The sequence below is a fragment of the Brassica rapa genome, chromosome A03 (genome assembly GCF_000309985.2).
Source record: "Brassica rapa cultivar Chiifu-401-42 chromosome A03, CAAS_Brap_v3.01, whole genome shotgun sequence".
NCBI lineage: Eukaryota > Viridiplantae > Streptophyta > Magnoliopsida > Brassicales > Brassicaceae > Brassica > Brassica rapa.
In genome coordinates this window covers 32675201-32693182 of record NC_024797.2, presented here as the reverse complement: position 1 = coordinate 32693182, position 17982 = coordinate 32675201, and the positions used below count along the sequence as shown (strand labels likewise).

General features: G+C 34.1%; 1 protein-coding gene and 1 long non-coding RNA gene across 2 annotated transcripts; both read left to right on the top strand.

The window, feature by feature from the left end:
- Positions 1-120: 120 nt before the first annotated feature.
- On the top strand, positions 121-577 carry LOC117132909. Its single transcript, XR_004456647.1, has 2 exons — positions 121-461; positions 511-577. It is a non-coding gene; the product is annotated as an uncharacterized LOC117132909 (long non-coding RNA).
- Positions 578-2461: 1884 nt separating this feature from the next.
- Positions 2462-17684, top strand: LOC103862591 (probable E3 ubiquitin-protein ligase EDA40). The gene is made up of 2 exons (XM_009140288.3): positions 2462-7064; positions 7149-17684. Exons 1-2 carry the CDS (start codon positions 6693-6695, stop codon positions 8826-8828), a joined length of 2052 nt encoding a protein of 683 aa, XP_009138536.1. The 5' UTR covers positions 2462-6692; the 3' UTR covers positions 8829-17684.
- Positions 17685-17982: the final 298 nt, after the last annotated feature.

The window sequence follows — 17982 nt, the reverse complement described above, 5'->3', positions numbered from 1 at the left end:
GGATGTCCCTTGTCGAGGGCCGAGTACATCATATGGTTGATCCATGCGCTGATCCCGTTCCCCAATCGGTTGAACCTAATAGTAAGAACAAATTATTAATAATGAATCAAATTTTAATGAAAAAAAATAAAAGTTTAATTACCATGTTTGACCCCGTCCATGTGGATACGGAGTGAGATAGGGAAGATGGTCACGACCGGGCTGTCGAACCAACTCCGCAACACTCATCACTCCCGGAGGATCCGGAGGAGCAGGAGCGGGTGCAGCAGCGGGAGCGGGAGGAGCAGGAGCGGGTAATGGAGAGGGAGATGTATGGTAGGACTGTGGGGCGAAACGGAATCCTGAATATGGCTGGACGAACCCCGAGACTAGCTCCCCGTACCACCACGACCACGACGCTGTCGACGCCGGGTATGATCATCATTAGACCTGTAAATTAAAAAAAACATATTTAAAAATTAGTTCTAATAATTTTAAAAAATAAAAAAAAACAGTTTAAATAAAAAATAGTTTAAAAATAGTTTTTAATCACAAAAATATAAATAGTTTAATAATTACAAAAAATAGTTTTAATAAATAAAAAATAGTTTAATAATTACAAAAAATAGTTTTATATTAAAAATGTTTAATAAATATAGAAAATAGTTTAATAATTACAAAAAATAGTTTTAATAAATAAAAAATAGTTTAATAATTACAAAAAATAGTTTTAATAATATTAAAAATGTTTAATAAAATATAGAAATTTATATTATATATTAAATATATATATATATATATATAATATATATATTTTTTTTTTAAACTCCCAAATAATAGTTTTTAATCACAAAAAAGTTTTATAGATATTAAAAATGTTTAATAAATATATAAATAATTTTATAATGCAAAAAATAGATTTTATATACAAAAAACGTTTTCATATTATATATACATAATTATCAATTAGATTTTTATAACCACAAAATTAATAAAAACTAAAAAAAAATTCCAAATCAAGTGAATACCATAATCAAACTCGATTTTACACAATCCTACCATTCAGCCTAACAAAAATCTATAAATATCATTCCAAAATCATCAAATCTACTTAAAAACTTAACAAATCTAACCTAAGAGAGTGGGATAGGGTTCATACATGAAATTGAGGAGGATTAGGGCGGATTCGCCGGAAATCATCGAGAGAGAAGGGCGGAGTCGCCGGAATTCGCGAGAGAAAAGAGAGTGTTCGGCGGAGAGGAAGAGAGAAATGGGGAAGAAGATCTGGTTCGACCAAATAAAATGAGGCGTCCGACATTAATTCAATTTTCGCAAAATATTTGGCGGCTTGGTTTACCCGGTTAAATGAAAATATTCCGAGGAATCATGTTTCCTCTGAATACCCTCGGCAATTACCGAGGAAATTCCGAGGAAACAGGGTTTAGGGTTTCAAAACATCGATTTTTTTTTGCTGTATTTCATTTCTTATACAATTATAATGCATACCATTGAGGATTCTTTGTATAGATGATCATAAACCATGAAATAACCATTGAGGATGTCTGATCTCACCATCTGTTGAGTGCTCTGCATGCCATCTCATTGGTTTCGCTGTGCGTTCAGACAGATACAACCTCTGCAACCTTTCCGTCAAAGGCAAATACCACATCCTTTTATATGACACTGGAGTTCTTCCACTCGTATCTTTATAACGAGGCTTCCCACAAAATTTGCATGTAACCCGCTGTTCATCCGCCCTCCAATAAATTATGCAGTTGTCGCTGCATACATCTATTACCTGATACGATAAACCAAGACCAGCTACGAGTTTATGAACCTCGTAGTATGAACCAGGAGCTACATTATCCTCGGGTAGAATACCTTTTACAAAATCAGCAATCGCATCCACACAGTCTTCAGCCAAATTATAATCTATTTTAATGCCCATCAATCTTGTAGCAAATGATAAAGCTGAATGACCATCTCTGTAACCTTCGTACAATGGTTGCTTTCCAGCATCCAACATATCATAAAATCTCCTAGCTTCTGCATTGGGTAAATCTTCCCCTCTAAAATGATCATTTACCATCTGCTCAGTACCTACACCATAATCTACATCCGTTCTAATTGGTTCTTCTAATCTAACCGCTGCTGAGGTTCGCTAGTACTACATGTTCATAATCAGTTTTCCCATGATGATACCAAATTTTGTAACTTCGTGTAAACCCACTCAAATATAGATGAGTCCAAACATCCCACTCTTTAATAACCTTTCTATTTTTACAATTAGAGCAAGACATCTTAACATACATGTTTTTGCTTCCGGTTGTCGGTGACTAACCCAATGAATTCGTTATACCTCGTTGGTATTCTTCCGTAAGCAATCTCGTGTTCGGATCCAAATGAGGTCGATCGATCCAAGAACGAAAATAATTTGAAGAAGACATGTTTTTTATGAATCAAAATCGTGTTAAAAGAGTAAGAGAGGATGAAGATATGGAGTGAATGAAGAGGAAGAGAGGTGCTTGTATTTATAGTTGAAATCCTGCCGACAGACCGAGGAAATTCCGACGGAATTCCGACGCCAACGGCTAGTTCGTCAGAATTTCCTCGGAATTTTTAAAATCCCCCAACGGCTCTCCAACGGCTCTCTAACGGCTATAATATATCCTCGGAATTCATCGGTTTTTTCCGAGGAATACATTTTTCCTCAGTATTCCATAAGAATATTCCGATGGATTGATATTTCCTCAGAATTCCGTCGGTATATTCCGAGAAAACCAAATTTTGTGTTTCCTCGGAATATCCTCGGAAATTCCTCGGGATATTCTAAGGATTTCATTTTCCGTCGGAATATCCGAGGATTTCATTTTCCATCGGAATATCCGTCAGAATACCGCTGTTTTCTTGTAGTGAATTTTGTAATCGATTCAAACCATATTTTATTAATAATATAATATAATTTTTTTTTAAAGAATATATGATATGCAAATGGGTACCCATTAACTTAGTTGTGTTATCTCCTGTAAGATTTAATTTTGAATATGTACCTGCATACACTTGGTCATAGTGAAACATAACATAGCTTAATTTTTTTTTACATAGCTCACTTTAATAAACAGAAAACACACATAGCTTAAAACGACATTTTATAGTCAAACTCTTTTGTGACGATTAAAGAAGAGTTGAGTATATTTTTATATGAGTTTGTTGGATGGAAACAAGGTTTTTTTATCTGTTAGATTAAGAGTTAGGCTAGAAATATTTGGTCACTGAAAAAAAGACACGTTCGAATACATCATATTAATGTATAGAGTATACTCGTTGTTACCTGTACAATGAACCCAAATGCATGAGGTCTAACCGTCTAAGCAATGACACTTGATAATATACAGTACACATGAAGTCTAAGCAATGTTAAGACTTAATAATACACAGTGACAGAGACGCCAGTTTTTAGGTTTTGAATTTCGGGCAATAAAATTATATTTAACGTAAAGTGAGTAAATAGTTATGAAAGTAACTGGTCCGGGCAGAGAAAGTTTCGTCGATAGAAAAGATCGTCTTCGTCTCCCAAAAACCTATATTTAGTATCTTGCACCTTCTCATGCATATCACGTGCCGCACGGCTCCTCTACCTCCACTGAATAGTTTTTCTAATACATGTAAAACTGTTAATTTTTTTTTACATCAAATACTCTATATATTATTAAGAAAATTCTAAGAGATTAAACTTAGAAACCATCCAAGTATCCAACTTGGAAGCCTAGTGTGTTTACATGGGAGAAGAGTAAACCGCTAGACAAAATGCCTTTTGCGAAGCTATCATGTAAAACTGTTAATTAGGATCAAATTTTAGATAACATGGTAAGAAGTTTATGTCATCAAATTTATTAATACCATCTCTAATATAAGACTCTATTTTTTTTTCTAAAACAAAGTAAAAGTAAATATTGAATAAAATATTTTAACCTTACTTCATTTTCCATTCTATACTAGAATAATGAACAAACAAAAAATAAATTATTTCATTTATAGAATAAATCTCATTATTAAGTAAGAAATATAGTAAAATTGAAATATTTTTTACTTTATTCTTATTTTTACTTCATTATAGAAGAAAAATGGTGTTGGATTGGAGAGGCCTAAGAACATTAAAATAGTCCGTTTAACAGTTATATATAGTCAGTTCTTGTGGCTCTTGATAAATCTAGATCATTAGTGTAAACTTAACCACGTGCGACTCGCCAAATTTATACAGACATATATGTGAACTTTTGAGTAGCTATTTCTCGGTCATTACAGCCAAGTCAATGCGTCAAGAAAGAACGTTAGTGAACATATGTAGTTACAACGATTTGATTCTCTTGTTTTTAATATTTATATGAATTATAATAAAACATGAGAATAAAAAGTAAGAACCGCAAGGAGAACAAGTAGTGTATAAAACACTCATATGCATTGGCAAGTTGCAACTCTGTAATTAATAGGTATCATATATAACTGGAAACCTAATTCAAATTTAATATCCGTAGAGTTTGATCTCAATTCTCTACCAGCATAACAAACAATTAACCTAATTCACATTTAATATTTGCAATTTGTTATAACAATCGCCATAAAACGACGAATGAGTACGCTTCTCAAGAATGGCCTGCTCAATCACACACACAAATTTGCATATTTGCTAAGTAAATGTTTAGAGTTAAGAAAACGTTAATTTATTTACATGTCCGCTCTGGCCACTGGTGCGTCTCGCCTAGACGCTTTAGATTAATTCAACTAATGTTTAAAATGTTATATTATGGTATAAGATGGTTATTTTTAGTGATAAACTAATTATCATAATTTACAAGGTATATGATTCGATTCCATAAGTCTTTATCCACATGTCGAAAGAGTATAGTCCATATATTTAAAATTCAATGTAATAGGTTTGTTGGAACTTGTAGCTGTGATAAATAAATTATGCATGTCGTTGTGAATATTATTAATGTTTCAACTGGTTATAATTGAAGTTTTTGGACGGTTGTTCTGCTGGTTCATTGTCTTTCATTTTTTTTTATGTTGATACCAAATTAACTTTGAATATACAACGACAACAAACTAACAAATGAAACTATTAATAAAAAAGATTACATAACATGAAGCATTCTAAATCTGCAGAAACATCATCACCTATAATAAATACTCTACTAAACTAATTGTCTTAAGATGATAAAATGTAAATGGTAATATGTATGTTAGCCGTAGTCTATAATTATACAGTTCCGTGTATAAGAGACTTTCTGTGGTAATGTTTAAACCATATGTATTATATGTTTTCACTTCGGATTAACATACTATATAGAAGTTTGGTAGTGTATATGTTTTCGGTGCGGCACATGGAGAAGAAAGAAACAACCAAAATGTTCTGAAACATAGGGAATGTGCGATAATTAACTATACACTTACAATAATTAGAGCACTTAGATAAATCTAGTGCTAAGTCCTAACAGTATATTTTGTTATGTCCTAAATGTTATATACCTCCAAATTTTCTTAATTAAACAACATTATTCATTCAAACGACAAGATATTATACATATCAAACGGTGTCACTGACACCCATCCTTATGGCGAGGAACATAAATCTTATGTAGTTACCAAAAAATGGTTTACATATAATTTATTTTGACGACTAAAAATTAACATATATGTAAAACCATTGAGTTCAGGTTTTACACCGTAGACATTAAAACACGTGAAGCATCCAAATACATGTGTGAATCAGTGCATGCGATGTGTACGTTAAAAGCTGCTGTAGACATGTAAGACGAAATGGAAAAAGTGCTAGAAAGGCATAAAAGATAAAAATGGACCGACTCACTACGACAAAATTTAAGTAGAGAGTACACACATAGTAGAGTAGGCTGCTACGGTTTAGGCGTCTCTCTGAATAAAGATCATCTTCTTCTCCATTCATTTATGATGCTCCCTTATGTTTTACTCATCACATTTAAATCCAACAATATTCATCACATTAAACAATACTAATACTAATAATAAAAAAGCGTTTCAACAGCTTTGAATAAGTAAATAGCAACGAAAATAATAATTCGCATAATTATATAGACAATTGATTCTAAAATAACATACTATGAAATTTTATGTGACTGCGTAGTAAATTTATTTCATCTCATCTTCAATATTCTAACTACAACACCTCGATTATATAATAAGAGTACCATCAACCATATTAATCCTAGTGACAGTGAACTACACCAATTATTCGGATCTAGAATTACATCAGTAGGCTCGTAGGGTGAGTTTTTTAAATTTACTCCTGAGGAAACGCCGACGGATCTCAGACTATATAGCCAAGAACGTTAGACGAAGACCAAAGCCAAAGCAGTAACTTTAAAAATTAATAGCATTTTTAAAGGTCATTTTCTTTTCTAATTTTTTTTTTGAAAATAGCAAAATATCTTGATAATCCCAATAATTAAATTTCACTATTCTTTTGATTATGAAAGAAGAAAAAAAATGAAGGACGCTTTTATAAAAAAAAACTCAACCCCACCATTTTCTCCTGTTCTTTGTCTCTCCCACCACCATTCTCTGTATTAATTCAACCTTCATCGTTTCGCATTAAAAACTCAAAAACATTTTCTTTCCCTCTCACAAAAGTTTCAGTCACTTAGAAAGACAAAAAAAAAAAAAGAAGTTTGAAGATGATGAACGGTTTGAAAAGAACGTTTTGGATTTCCAAACATAGAAAGACAGAGGATAGAGTTGACGATCGGGCAAAACCCACTTCAAGGTTCGGTTTATTCTCTAACCCGTCTACTCCAAAGTCCGAGACCCGACCCGATTCAGCTAGCCCCACTCTTCGTTGCCAGAGCTGGGGCGCTACGGCCGTTGCCACTCCCTCCTCACCGTCTCTTCCCGCTAGTCCCAATCTCCAGTGCATGACTTCCGGCGACGTAACTCCGACAGCGACTACGCCAAGGAGAAACAGAAGCCCTCTCTCTCTTCTCAGCCTTTCTTCCCCTTCGTCGCCGGCGAGCTTCTCTCTCCTCAAAGCAAAACTCTGTTTCACTAAAGTAAGTACCAAACTGAACTCCAAATATGTTTTCGTTACTATTAAAACCGCATCGTCAATTGTGTCTACTCTTTGTTTTGAGCAGAGTAACGGCAGCAGATGTGGGATTTGCTTACAGAGCGCGAAAGCAGGGAGAGGAACGGCGATATTCACGGCGGAGTGCTCTCACACTTTTCATTTCCCGTGTGTCGCCTCACGCGCCGGTGATCTTACTCTACTCGCCGCATGCCCCGTTTGCGGCGCCTCGTGGAGAGACACATCACTTCTCCCTCTCCACGACTTGAAATCCCCAGAATCCGAATCCGAATCCAGGACCCGAGAATCATCGTCCAACAAGTCCTTAAGAGTCTACAACGACGACGAGCCTTTGATCTCCTCTCCGATCTCGCCTGCCGGTTTCAACACCATACTCGAATCAGACGAAAACGAAGACGACGAAGAAGAAGATAACGGAGGTTTCAAAGGCTTCTTCGTTAACACGCCGTTAACGTCAAATAAACGGTTAACTGATTCCGTCGACGTCAAGCTGTCTTCGGAAGCGGCGGTTGTGGCCGTTGGAAGAGGTAGTTACGAGACCTACTCTGTGCTGATGAAGATCAAATCTCCTCCGTTACCTGCGTCGCGGCCCAGACCTCCCGTGGATTTAGTAACGGTTCTCGACGTCGGCGGAAGCAGGGTCGAGACGGTGAGGCGAGCGATGAGGCTGGTGATTTCGTCTCTCCGGGAGAACGATCGTCTCTCGATGGTCTCGTTCTCGTCGAGCTCGAAGCGTCTATCGCCGCTGCGAAGGATGACGGCGAACGGAAGGAGAGTAGCTCGTCGGATTCTCGACGATATCTCCGGCGACGGCGAGGGGATGAGCGTGAAGGATGCTGTTAAGAAGGCTGCTAAGGTGATCGAGGATCGCCGGCAGAGAAATCTGTTCGCCACCATCTTCGTCTTAACGGACTCGGCCCATCAGGCCCAATCAGATTTCGTGTCGTCCACGCGCGTCTCTCTGTTAGAAATCCCAACGCACACCCTTTACCTCGGCGCGTGTACCAAAGTTATCCCGGAGGACGTGTTTGCCAAACGCATCAAAGGTTTGTTGAGTGTCTCCGTACAGGATCTTACTTTACAGCTCGGGTCGGGTCAAGGAGAGATTACGTCGGTTTACTCACTATCGGGTCGACCCATTTGGCTTGGATCCGGGCTCATTCGGTTGGGTGACATGTACGGGGAAGAAGAAAGACAAGTGTTGGTGGAACTAAAATCACCTGCATCTGGTAAGTCCCACAGAATCATGACCGTCCGATCCCGCCACGTAGATCCAACCACTCAGGAAACAAGGGACTCGGATGATAGAGCGCTTCTGATACCACGTCCTACAGCCGCCAGATCATCATCCAACACGAACATTGCACGACTCAGAAACGTCCACGTCAGCACACGAGCCGTGGCAGAGTCTCGGCGACTGATCGAAGCCAGTGATTACTCGGGTGCTGAGCGAATGCTGACGTCAGCTCGAGCCTTGCTGGTGCAATATGGCTTGAGTTCTGGCGACGCGTGCTTACGTGGTTTGGACACTGAGATAGCAGATTTGAACCGCGTGAGAGGTAGTAGACACGTGGCTGTGAAGAGCCCAGTGCCTGTGGCTCAGAAGACTGAGCCGTTGACACCAACTTCAGCTTGGAGAGCGGCTGAAAGATTGGCTAAGGTGGCGATCATGAAGAAGCATATGAACAGAGTCAGTGACCTCCATGGGTTTGAAAATGCTAGATTCTAGTCTGTTCTTCTGGTTTGATGTTTCTGTATTTCTTTTTCTTTAAGATAAAGTTATGTAATGAAGTGACACAAAGAAATAGAACGGTAAAAAATGGTATATGCAACATATTTTTATTGAGTCTTACCAAATCTTTTGAAACTAGTTTTGGATATATTCACTATGGATGGCCGACTGTAATTTCATGAAAAGTAAATGGGTCAAAGGAAGTATTTTTCTTTTGACTTTTTAGTTTTTAGTTGATGTGAAATGCAGAAATAATGGTATTTTACTATTTTTGTTTGGATATATGGCATATTTAATTTGTGGGTGCTCCATTTTTTGTATATAAAAAGATGAAATTGGGTCACAAATATTTTCTTTAGCAACGGCGGAATTAGTCTTTGCTTTTTGTCTCATGTACTTTGTACACTGAGGAGATCTCATGATGATATAGTCTAACCTTTTAACTTGTACTCCCACTTATTGTGCCACTACTGTGTTCCCCATTATAATTTCACAATTATGTTCCCCATTAACTACCAATAACACTCTAGCCAATCAGTCAAAGTGAAGAAAGAAATTTTTTTGCAAAGTGCTCACCATTGTTTTTGGTACGTTTAATCTGGATAGGTGTGCTCCACTCATATCCAATAATGAGTGGCATACATTGAATTGAACTCTCTCTTCATACAAATTCAACATGATGATCTTCTTTAGGATTTGGTATATGCAAGATTCAAATCATATAGCACCTCTAAAGCACCAAAAGGAAAAGTTACAAGCTCAAATAGTTTTAGTGTAAGAACTACTGAAACAGTGATGATATATCTGATTTAAAACTAATTTTGGAAATACAAAGAATTTCTATATTTAAAAAGTTGAACAAACAAGTAGCAACACAAACACGGTCTTATGGGATGTCCAAAACTTCCCTGGATTTTTTTTTGGTACATAAAAGTCCATCAAAACAATACACAGAATACATTTACATTTTTGCCTTCGTTTCAGAAATGTAACTGCCTACACCTTGAGATGTCTACATCGGATGTGCAACAAGGACATTTGAAAGACGACTTAGTACCATTCTTCGACATTTTTGTTGATAGATCTATGTTTTCTCGCTAGTTGAGAGCTTCTTGAGAGTTTCCCTCTTGAGATATCTCTAAAAGTAGAAAACGTAATCTGTGAAGCTTCGTCTTAGAGATCAGACCTCACTTTCTTTAGTTTATCTGAGTTTGTGGTTGCCCGGTTAAGAGCTGCTCCAAGTTCTCCCCTCTTTATAGCTTCTATTATCTCATACATCTCCAAGAAAGATTGTCTTGTTGTGCATTCTCAGTGACTAACATTTCCCTATTAATTTTTTGGATATGATGATTGAGAAACATAAATGGATTATTTTGTTCAATCTCTAGGCCCAAATGTTAGTTGCCAATTTTTTTTGTGTACAAAACTTAGACCAGGATTATGGGAGATCCTTAAGTGGGTTTTTAGAAAAAATGGCTGATTTAATTAAATAGAAACTAATTAAAAAGAGAGTAACCGATCCTTAATCTGATACTTTGGTGATCGATTTAAAGAGGAGTTACTAGGGCACGTGTCAGCACATCAGAATTTTTCTATTTTTTTCTTTTTTCTCTTTTTCTTTACTTATTTTCTTCTTGTTTTCTCCCTCTGTTGGCGTCTCGGCTCCTCTCGTCTTCTACGATCGCGAGACCTCTCTTCCGGCGGCGAGTTAATCAGATACCTCCGGCGAGTTAATCAGAATTTATATCCAAGAAGAAATAGGAACACACATTTCTTGTTGTAACATCTTAGTTTAATTAGTTTTGTATAATAGAGTAATTAATGGAAGTGATTAATAGTAGGACCAAAATTAATTAGTTAATGAGTAGGTGCAACAACATTTTCTAAGTAGATTTTTTAGGACTCCTTCTCTTTTAATATTATTGATTCTTCAATATTCTATCAAACTCTATCTGCATCATATACTCTATTCCATCAAATTGCCATCCTGATGAACTGTTTTACTTGCATTATTCTTTTGATTTTCTATTAATTTATCTATATTAGTCTCTACATTGTTCAAATTATTCGTAATCAAATGCATATATGATGATTTAGAAACATTAATGGATTATTTTGTTCAATTTCTAGACTGGAAGACATCTTTCGCTACATAAGAGCATGATTATCCACAGAAACCCATTTGTGTTTCTTAAGGATTATTTAAGTATATAAATGTATTTTAGTGGATTTAAGAACTTTACTTAAGAAACTATTCAATTTTGTGCCTCCAATGGTAGTTTCTTAATTAAAGATTCTTAAAAAAAAATCCTAACCATAACCTAATTCAAACCAAACAATCAATCCTAACATTTTGACATAAATCTAACATATTTATTACCAAGCAAACAATCCTAACCACAACCTAATTCAAACGCGTTTTCCTTAACCACAACCTAACTCAAACAAACAGTTATTAACAAGAGCAGTAAAGAAAAAAAAGGAAAAGTTGAAGAAGAATACAGTTTTGGTCGATTACCTCAACTCTCAAACTCGGTGTAGTCACTGTCGGAGATCATAGTCTGCTACCACGCCTTCCCTGCTGCCTTGATTGCCAAAGCCTCATATTCAAACCACAGTTAAAAACAAACACTTTACACAAACCACACTCGAGAAGAACTTTAACATATTCATTCTAATTTTGTCACTATATACCAAAAAGACAACATTTGAGATCACTTCAAAAGGATGCAACTAGCGCCATGGCTTATAGGAAAACACAGATATGAAGATTCTTGGTCTTGATGTAATCTTACTTATCTACAATGAGTTGCTTCATTTCTTGCAGTCAGACCTTTGATATGTTCTTCCAAGAACCACTTTCAAAACCGTTTCAAATATATTAAGTTTTTTTTTTCTCATGGACTTGAGATGAAGAAGCACTGGTCAAGCAAAACATGTTTCTCTCTGAAATCCAGTGAATTGAAAAGGAGAAAGACTTCAACCAAAAAAAAAAAGGAGAGACAAGTAGAAGTGATAAAGCACAGTTATGAAATTCATTCGTGGCATAACCAAAAACTGAAGTTTTCCCAATCAACAACAAAAACATCATAAACCGAAAACAAAGTTACAGTCAACCTTTATAACAATCCATTCTTGAAATCAATCTTAAGAACTTGGTCATCAGTTATTCCTCATCTGATAACAAAGTATTAATCAAAAAAATCACCTTAGCTTGGAGTAGCAGACGAACGCGGACGCTGCAACCAAACCAGCACCAAACCAATGGCCACCACAACTCTACTCCCATACCAACCTTTGTGTTTCTCTCTCTGAGAACCATGTTTTCCCCGATCTTCTTACATTAACCACCTTCTTATCAAGGACATCGTTGTTGAGTGGAAGATGATGGCTCTGACGACGAATCTGAAGCCGCCTTGGGATGACGCTTGCTCATCGTGTTCAGGATCTGATTTGGCAATGGTAATGGCGAAAACAGAGGTTCTGATGAGGAAATTATACCAAAAGAGAGGCTTCTCTTGGGGGAAGAGTGGTCTCGCGAAAGAGAGGAAGTATTAAATAGTGAACGTTTGATAAAGGTTTTACAATAAATAATATACTATTATTGTCATTTTAAACACAATTTGTTTTACGCTATATCACCTTTCCATTATCATCTAATGGCAACTGAACAAATCCTTATAGCATACTAGGGTCGGCCCGCCCTACGGGCGGGATATATTTTACTTATGATTTAGGTTATTATTTTTTGTATGATTTTGTGGTTTGTATTTTAGGTTTGCATTTTTAAAAAGTGTGTATGATACACTACAAAAAAAAGGATCATATTACATCACATAAGCATAGTATCAGAAAAACGAATGATATCAATTTGAGACAATTATTAATTAATGATACAAAATATTTGTTTTAACATCAATTATTGTAATCGTTGTTGTTATTAAATTATCTTCGTATATATTAATCTTTGTTAAGAAAGTGAAAATCAATTAAAAGATATATTATATTTCACATACATGTAAAAATATGTAGCTTACTCTAAACTAAAAATAATTTTAATTTTTACTATTTTTTGTTGTTCTTATCAGAAATCAAAGGTTTGATAAATTAATAAAAATCTTTTATTTTTTCATTAATGTAACTATTTTACATTTTTAGTGTTTTTATATTTTTATTTTAAAATTAAGTAAAATAAAAATGCATGTCACTACAGTTGAGATTTAATACATAAATTATGAATTATTTTTCATTCTTATATATTTGTTTGTGAATGCATTGGTACTTTTTTATACGTTTTTAAAACTATTGAGTTAGATAATGTGAAAAATGAATCAATTTACAATTTTTTTTTCCTAAAGTTAGTTAAATAACATAACAATCTAAAATTGATTATTTAAGTATACACACATTATATCAATACTATTATCAAATAAACCATATCATCCAAATATTTATCAAATAAACCATATGAAGCCAAGATCGTACTACATTTTCAGATTAAGTAACACTCATTCATTTAAGCAGGAATTTTAAAATTATTTACTATGAAATTAATAATCCCTTATAGCATATTACTATAATATAAAGTTATAAAAATATATTCAAACCAATAGCTACTTTAAAATCATAATATGTAGACTACAAAAAATAATGTATCTTTACGTTAATGGAATTTAAACCAATATATTTTTGGTTAATTAAGTTCATAAAGAACTTTATGAATCATATAAAATTTTCTTTGTACAACTTAGTTAAATTGTTTGGATGGCCAATTAGTTTAGAGAGATATAGAGAATCATGGAATCTATGGTACCAACATTGCATCCATGTTGTTTGTATTTCTCTTCTCATTGACATTGTCCTCTGCTGTTACTTCTCAGAGAGAGCCACGTAAGAGTAATTGTTGCATATTCTTTCTTTTTCTTCTTGATTGTAATTCTCGAAAGAGTCAGCATGAAGACATTGGTTTTGGCTCTAAGTATAGCCAAGTAAGTAGTTCACAAAGCTTTCATGACTCAGAAGATAGACACGTATAAACATGTTAACCACATCCCTCAGAATACAGTGACTGTTGGAATAAACCAAAAGATAGAAATTTACAAATCAGGAATTTACTTATAGATATACCAACTCTACTATTTTCTTTTTTTGTTAAAATTACAAAATTATCTTACCATAAAAAACGTAAAAAAAAATGTAATCATTAAATCAGAAATTTACTTAGAGTAATCCCAACTTTACTAATTCCCCCTTTTGTTAAAATTTACAAAAATATCTTACCATAAAAGTGTAAAAAATGTAATCATTAATTCTTTTTATTGTTTGCCTTTTTCCCTCATCTTTGTTGGTGACAAAACATTAAAAAGTACAAATCTCTGAACCTTTCTCATCTAATCTATGTCTTCTCATGTCCTTCACACGTATAAAAATCGCCAATCCAGGTTTGATCAGAATCATCATCCAAATAATTGCCTCCTTCTCTTGGTTAGAAGAGAGATAGAGAGAAATACATAATTGTGGAGATAAATGGGAAACAGTCTCAACTCATATAGCATTTTTTTCCTTCTCTCAGGTCTGCAATGGTACATCTCACCTATTCCAGTCTGTATTTAAGAATCTGAAACAAAATACTATCTCTCATCATTCCCTCTCTATAAAATACAGACAAAACCCACATTCATAGATAATTCATTAATTCTGCTTGCAGAAAGGCCCCATCCATGTATTCCAGATCTCCAAAAGAAGACCCGATCAATTTCTGTCCTTCGTGGCATGAAACATACATATTAGATTTGATGATAATACCAAAAAGAATACACGTAGACTGAAATCTCATTAAAACATCAGAGAATGCTTGCCTGCAGTGTGAGAAACCATGTTCATTGCTGCAAGTTCCAGTTACGGACCAACCCAGTTGCTTGTCCCTTGGATTGAAGAGGAAGGAAACCAAGCAAGAATTAAATCGCAGAGAAGGAAGAAAATATAGGAAAAAGCAACGCAGCTCTTAACACAGGTGAGATTCATTTTGTGGCACGGCATATAAGACAACAACCTCAGTGCTATGAAGGCTGCACCATGTGGTCGTGAGAACTTGTTGCAGCTTTAGTACTTCGTACTGTTGTTATGGCGTAATGTTCACTACTTGTTGGGGCAATGCTTGATTGAACGTCCCGAGAGAGAAGTGCCTAGAGAAAAGATAATCAAACACGGAGCCAACATAATAGATTTAATTAAGCTTTCAAATTATATGATCAATCTGAAGAGAAGCACTTTGAACAAATAGAAGAGACTAAGTCTAATCCTAGAAAAAACACAGACATACAAATATTTAATATTGATATTACTCTATCAATGAGTATACTTCTTCCTAATTATCAGTAGAATTCTAAAATAATTAGGTCCATAGATAGCATAAGGAGAGATGCCTGATGATTTATGTCAAGAGAACTAATAAAGAGCTTATCTTTGCCTTAGGTCAAAGTTTAGTGATCTCGTGCAACAAATTTCTTTTACCATCAATTCTCTGCAACACAATTATAAATAGTTTATTGTCAACTAACGTACTGGAACAAAAAAAAAAAGTCGAGGTCATCATAAGCTGGGGATTTAACAGAAGGAGTAAGCCTGCATATATATAAAGATATCCAAAGTAATTTAGTATATAGCAAAAGAACTTAAGAAACAAACTAAAAGATATACATCCTATTTTCAAATCTGAAATCAAAGAAATAGAAATCGAGTGAGAGAAATTTCCATACCTAAAATACGTATATAACAGTTTCATAATGTTTAGTTTAAGAACACTATGACCATCAGTTTAATAACATAAAAAGTCTATGAACATAATCTTAAGAACACTTCTAACATCGATTAAAAAGCACTTTGAACATGAGTTTATGGATATAAAGCACTCTGAACATGAGTTTAAGAACAGATTTACCTTTGAATCCAGTAAGAGCACATCAAGATACATCAGTTCCCCTCCACGTTTCACATTCTTGGCTTCCCAGAATCTGAGCAACAACACTTAGACGTTGGAGGAGCAGCCTCCAGATTTCAAATCAGAAAGAAAGATTTAGTGTTTTCACAGATTGTGAGGATGTTGTTCAAATGAAAAAGCTAACCTTTTATAGATGAAGAATAGACCGCCTTGCAGAGACATAACTTACAATCAATGCCAAGATCGTGCTAAATGTCGGTCTTTGGAGTTAAGAAGGCGATGATGGCGTCGAATCTGTAACTCAGACGGTTTCGGTTGAGTAGAGTAGAAGGCTAAACGACTTATGTGGAGACAGACGAAGAGATTCTCCATCTCGTTTCAGTCATTGAAACACTATGTAGCACCGAGACGGAGACGGATACGGGGACAGAAACGGGGACGGAATCGGGGACGGGAAACGGCAAAACTAAAAATGTAAAGATACGGGTACGGCATATATATGTGTAAAAAAATATATAATATCTATAAGTTTAAACTATAAACAAGTCAAACTATAAATTTCAACGTAAAAGTAGAGCAAAGAACATAAATTCACAACCATAAACTAAAAAACAGAGCAAAGAACATATAGACACGATCATAGAGTTAACAAAACAGAGAACATTTGATATAACCACGAGCAGTAACCATTAGGTAATTAAAATATTGGAGTTATAATAGATAATGTGAAACACCATTGATAGTGTGAGAGAGGACGCATAAAAAAGTAACGGACTTGGAAGAAGAACAAAAACCTTTGCGACTTGTGTAAGTAATCAAATTTGGGCCATTCCGTTTGGGCTTCAATTATGACGATTAACAAAATGCCCACACACATATCTTAAAATGAAACTCTGCGGTTTATTTGACTGGACACGTGTCGGCTCTATAGGAAAGGAGTTTCCACGTGGACATCCCAGGAGTGACACCAACAATTTTTTATATATATAGATATTTATGTACATATTTAAATTCATATTTAAATATCAGTTGAAATATATAAAAATAGTCCTAATAGCATGCTCACCATAACGAAACAAAAAACTTATGAATTTCATTTTATATAATAAATATATATGAAATCGGAACAATTATAGCAAACATAATAAATCGAAATATGATTTTTTAATCTTTTTTTTTGGTCAACATTATGTTTTAATCTATACTACTAAAATAGGAGCGTTCCTTTTTTAATGAAAAACAAAATCTTACCTAAAATGATCCTACTTTTCGACGGTAATTTTAATACTTACTAGAGCTTGATCCGCGCGTCCGTGCGAGTGTTTATTTTTATTTTTTATAAATAATTTTTTATTTGTATTAGTTATAATATATATTTTACCCGTTCAAATAATTTTTTAATATGACATTTCGAAACACAATAATTTTATTTTTTATATTAAGTAATTTTATTTTATCCTGTAAACCATCAATTGTATGATCAATATTTTTAGAATATGACATGTATATCCAAACAAATGTATTTTTATTTTTTTTTATGGATCAAAACTTTATGATAATATATAATAATATTTTTTATATATAATATTTATGGATTAAAATTTTATGATAATGTATAGTAAAATTGTTGTATAAACTATATATTATGTATTTTTCGAATTAGTAAAATAGTTACCGTATAATGTATGTATTTAAATATAAAACTTATATATGGAATTAATTATTTCCAAACACACATATATAAAATAATAGTAAAAGACAAAAAATACAAAAGCTAGGTTTATTAATTATTGTTGCCATAAATTTTAGTTAAAATTTAATTTGGGAAATACATTAATTAAAGAAGAAAAGACAAAGAATCATAAAAGGTAAGTTAATTAATGACTTCAGTGGCATGTCATTGTAAATAAGTTAGAAAACTTAGGGGTATTTTTAATGGATACTTCTCTTTTAATAATATAGATTAATTACATTTTAATTTTTTGGTTTTGGATTTATAATAAGAGAGATTACTCAAAATTCCAAATAACAATGTATTACAACAATATGATATTAGCTTATCAAGACCATATCAAATTCAACCACATGATGTATTATTTTCTAAAAAATCATATTCATTTATTTGAGGCAACATGTTTGTTTTTTTTAAATAATTTTAACTAGATTCAAATCTATCCCCTTACTAATTAATAGCGGGGTTTTGGATTTTCA

What these genes read in the sequence shown, in the direction of transcription:
- LOC103862591 (XM_009140288.3), top strand. Translation starts at nt 6,693, where the DNA reads ATGATGAACGGTTTGAAAAGAACGTTTTGGATTTCCAAACATAGAAAG. An exon ending in CAAAACTCTGTTTCACTAAA is followed by an intron (nt 7,065 to 7,148) that starts GTAAGTACCAAA and finishes TGTTTTGAGCAG; the next exon opens with AGTAACGGCAGCAGATGTGG.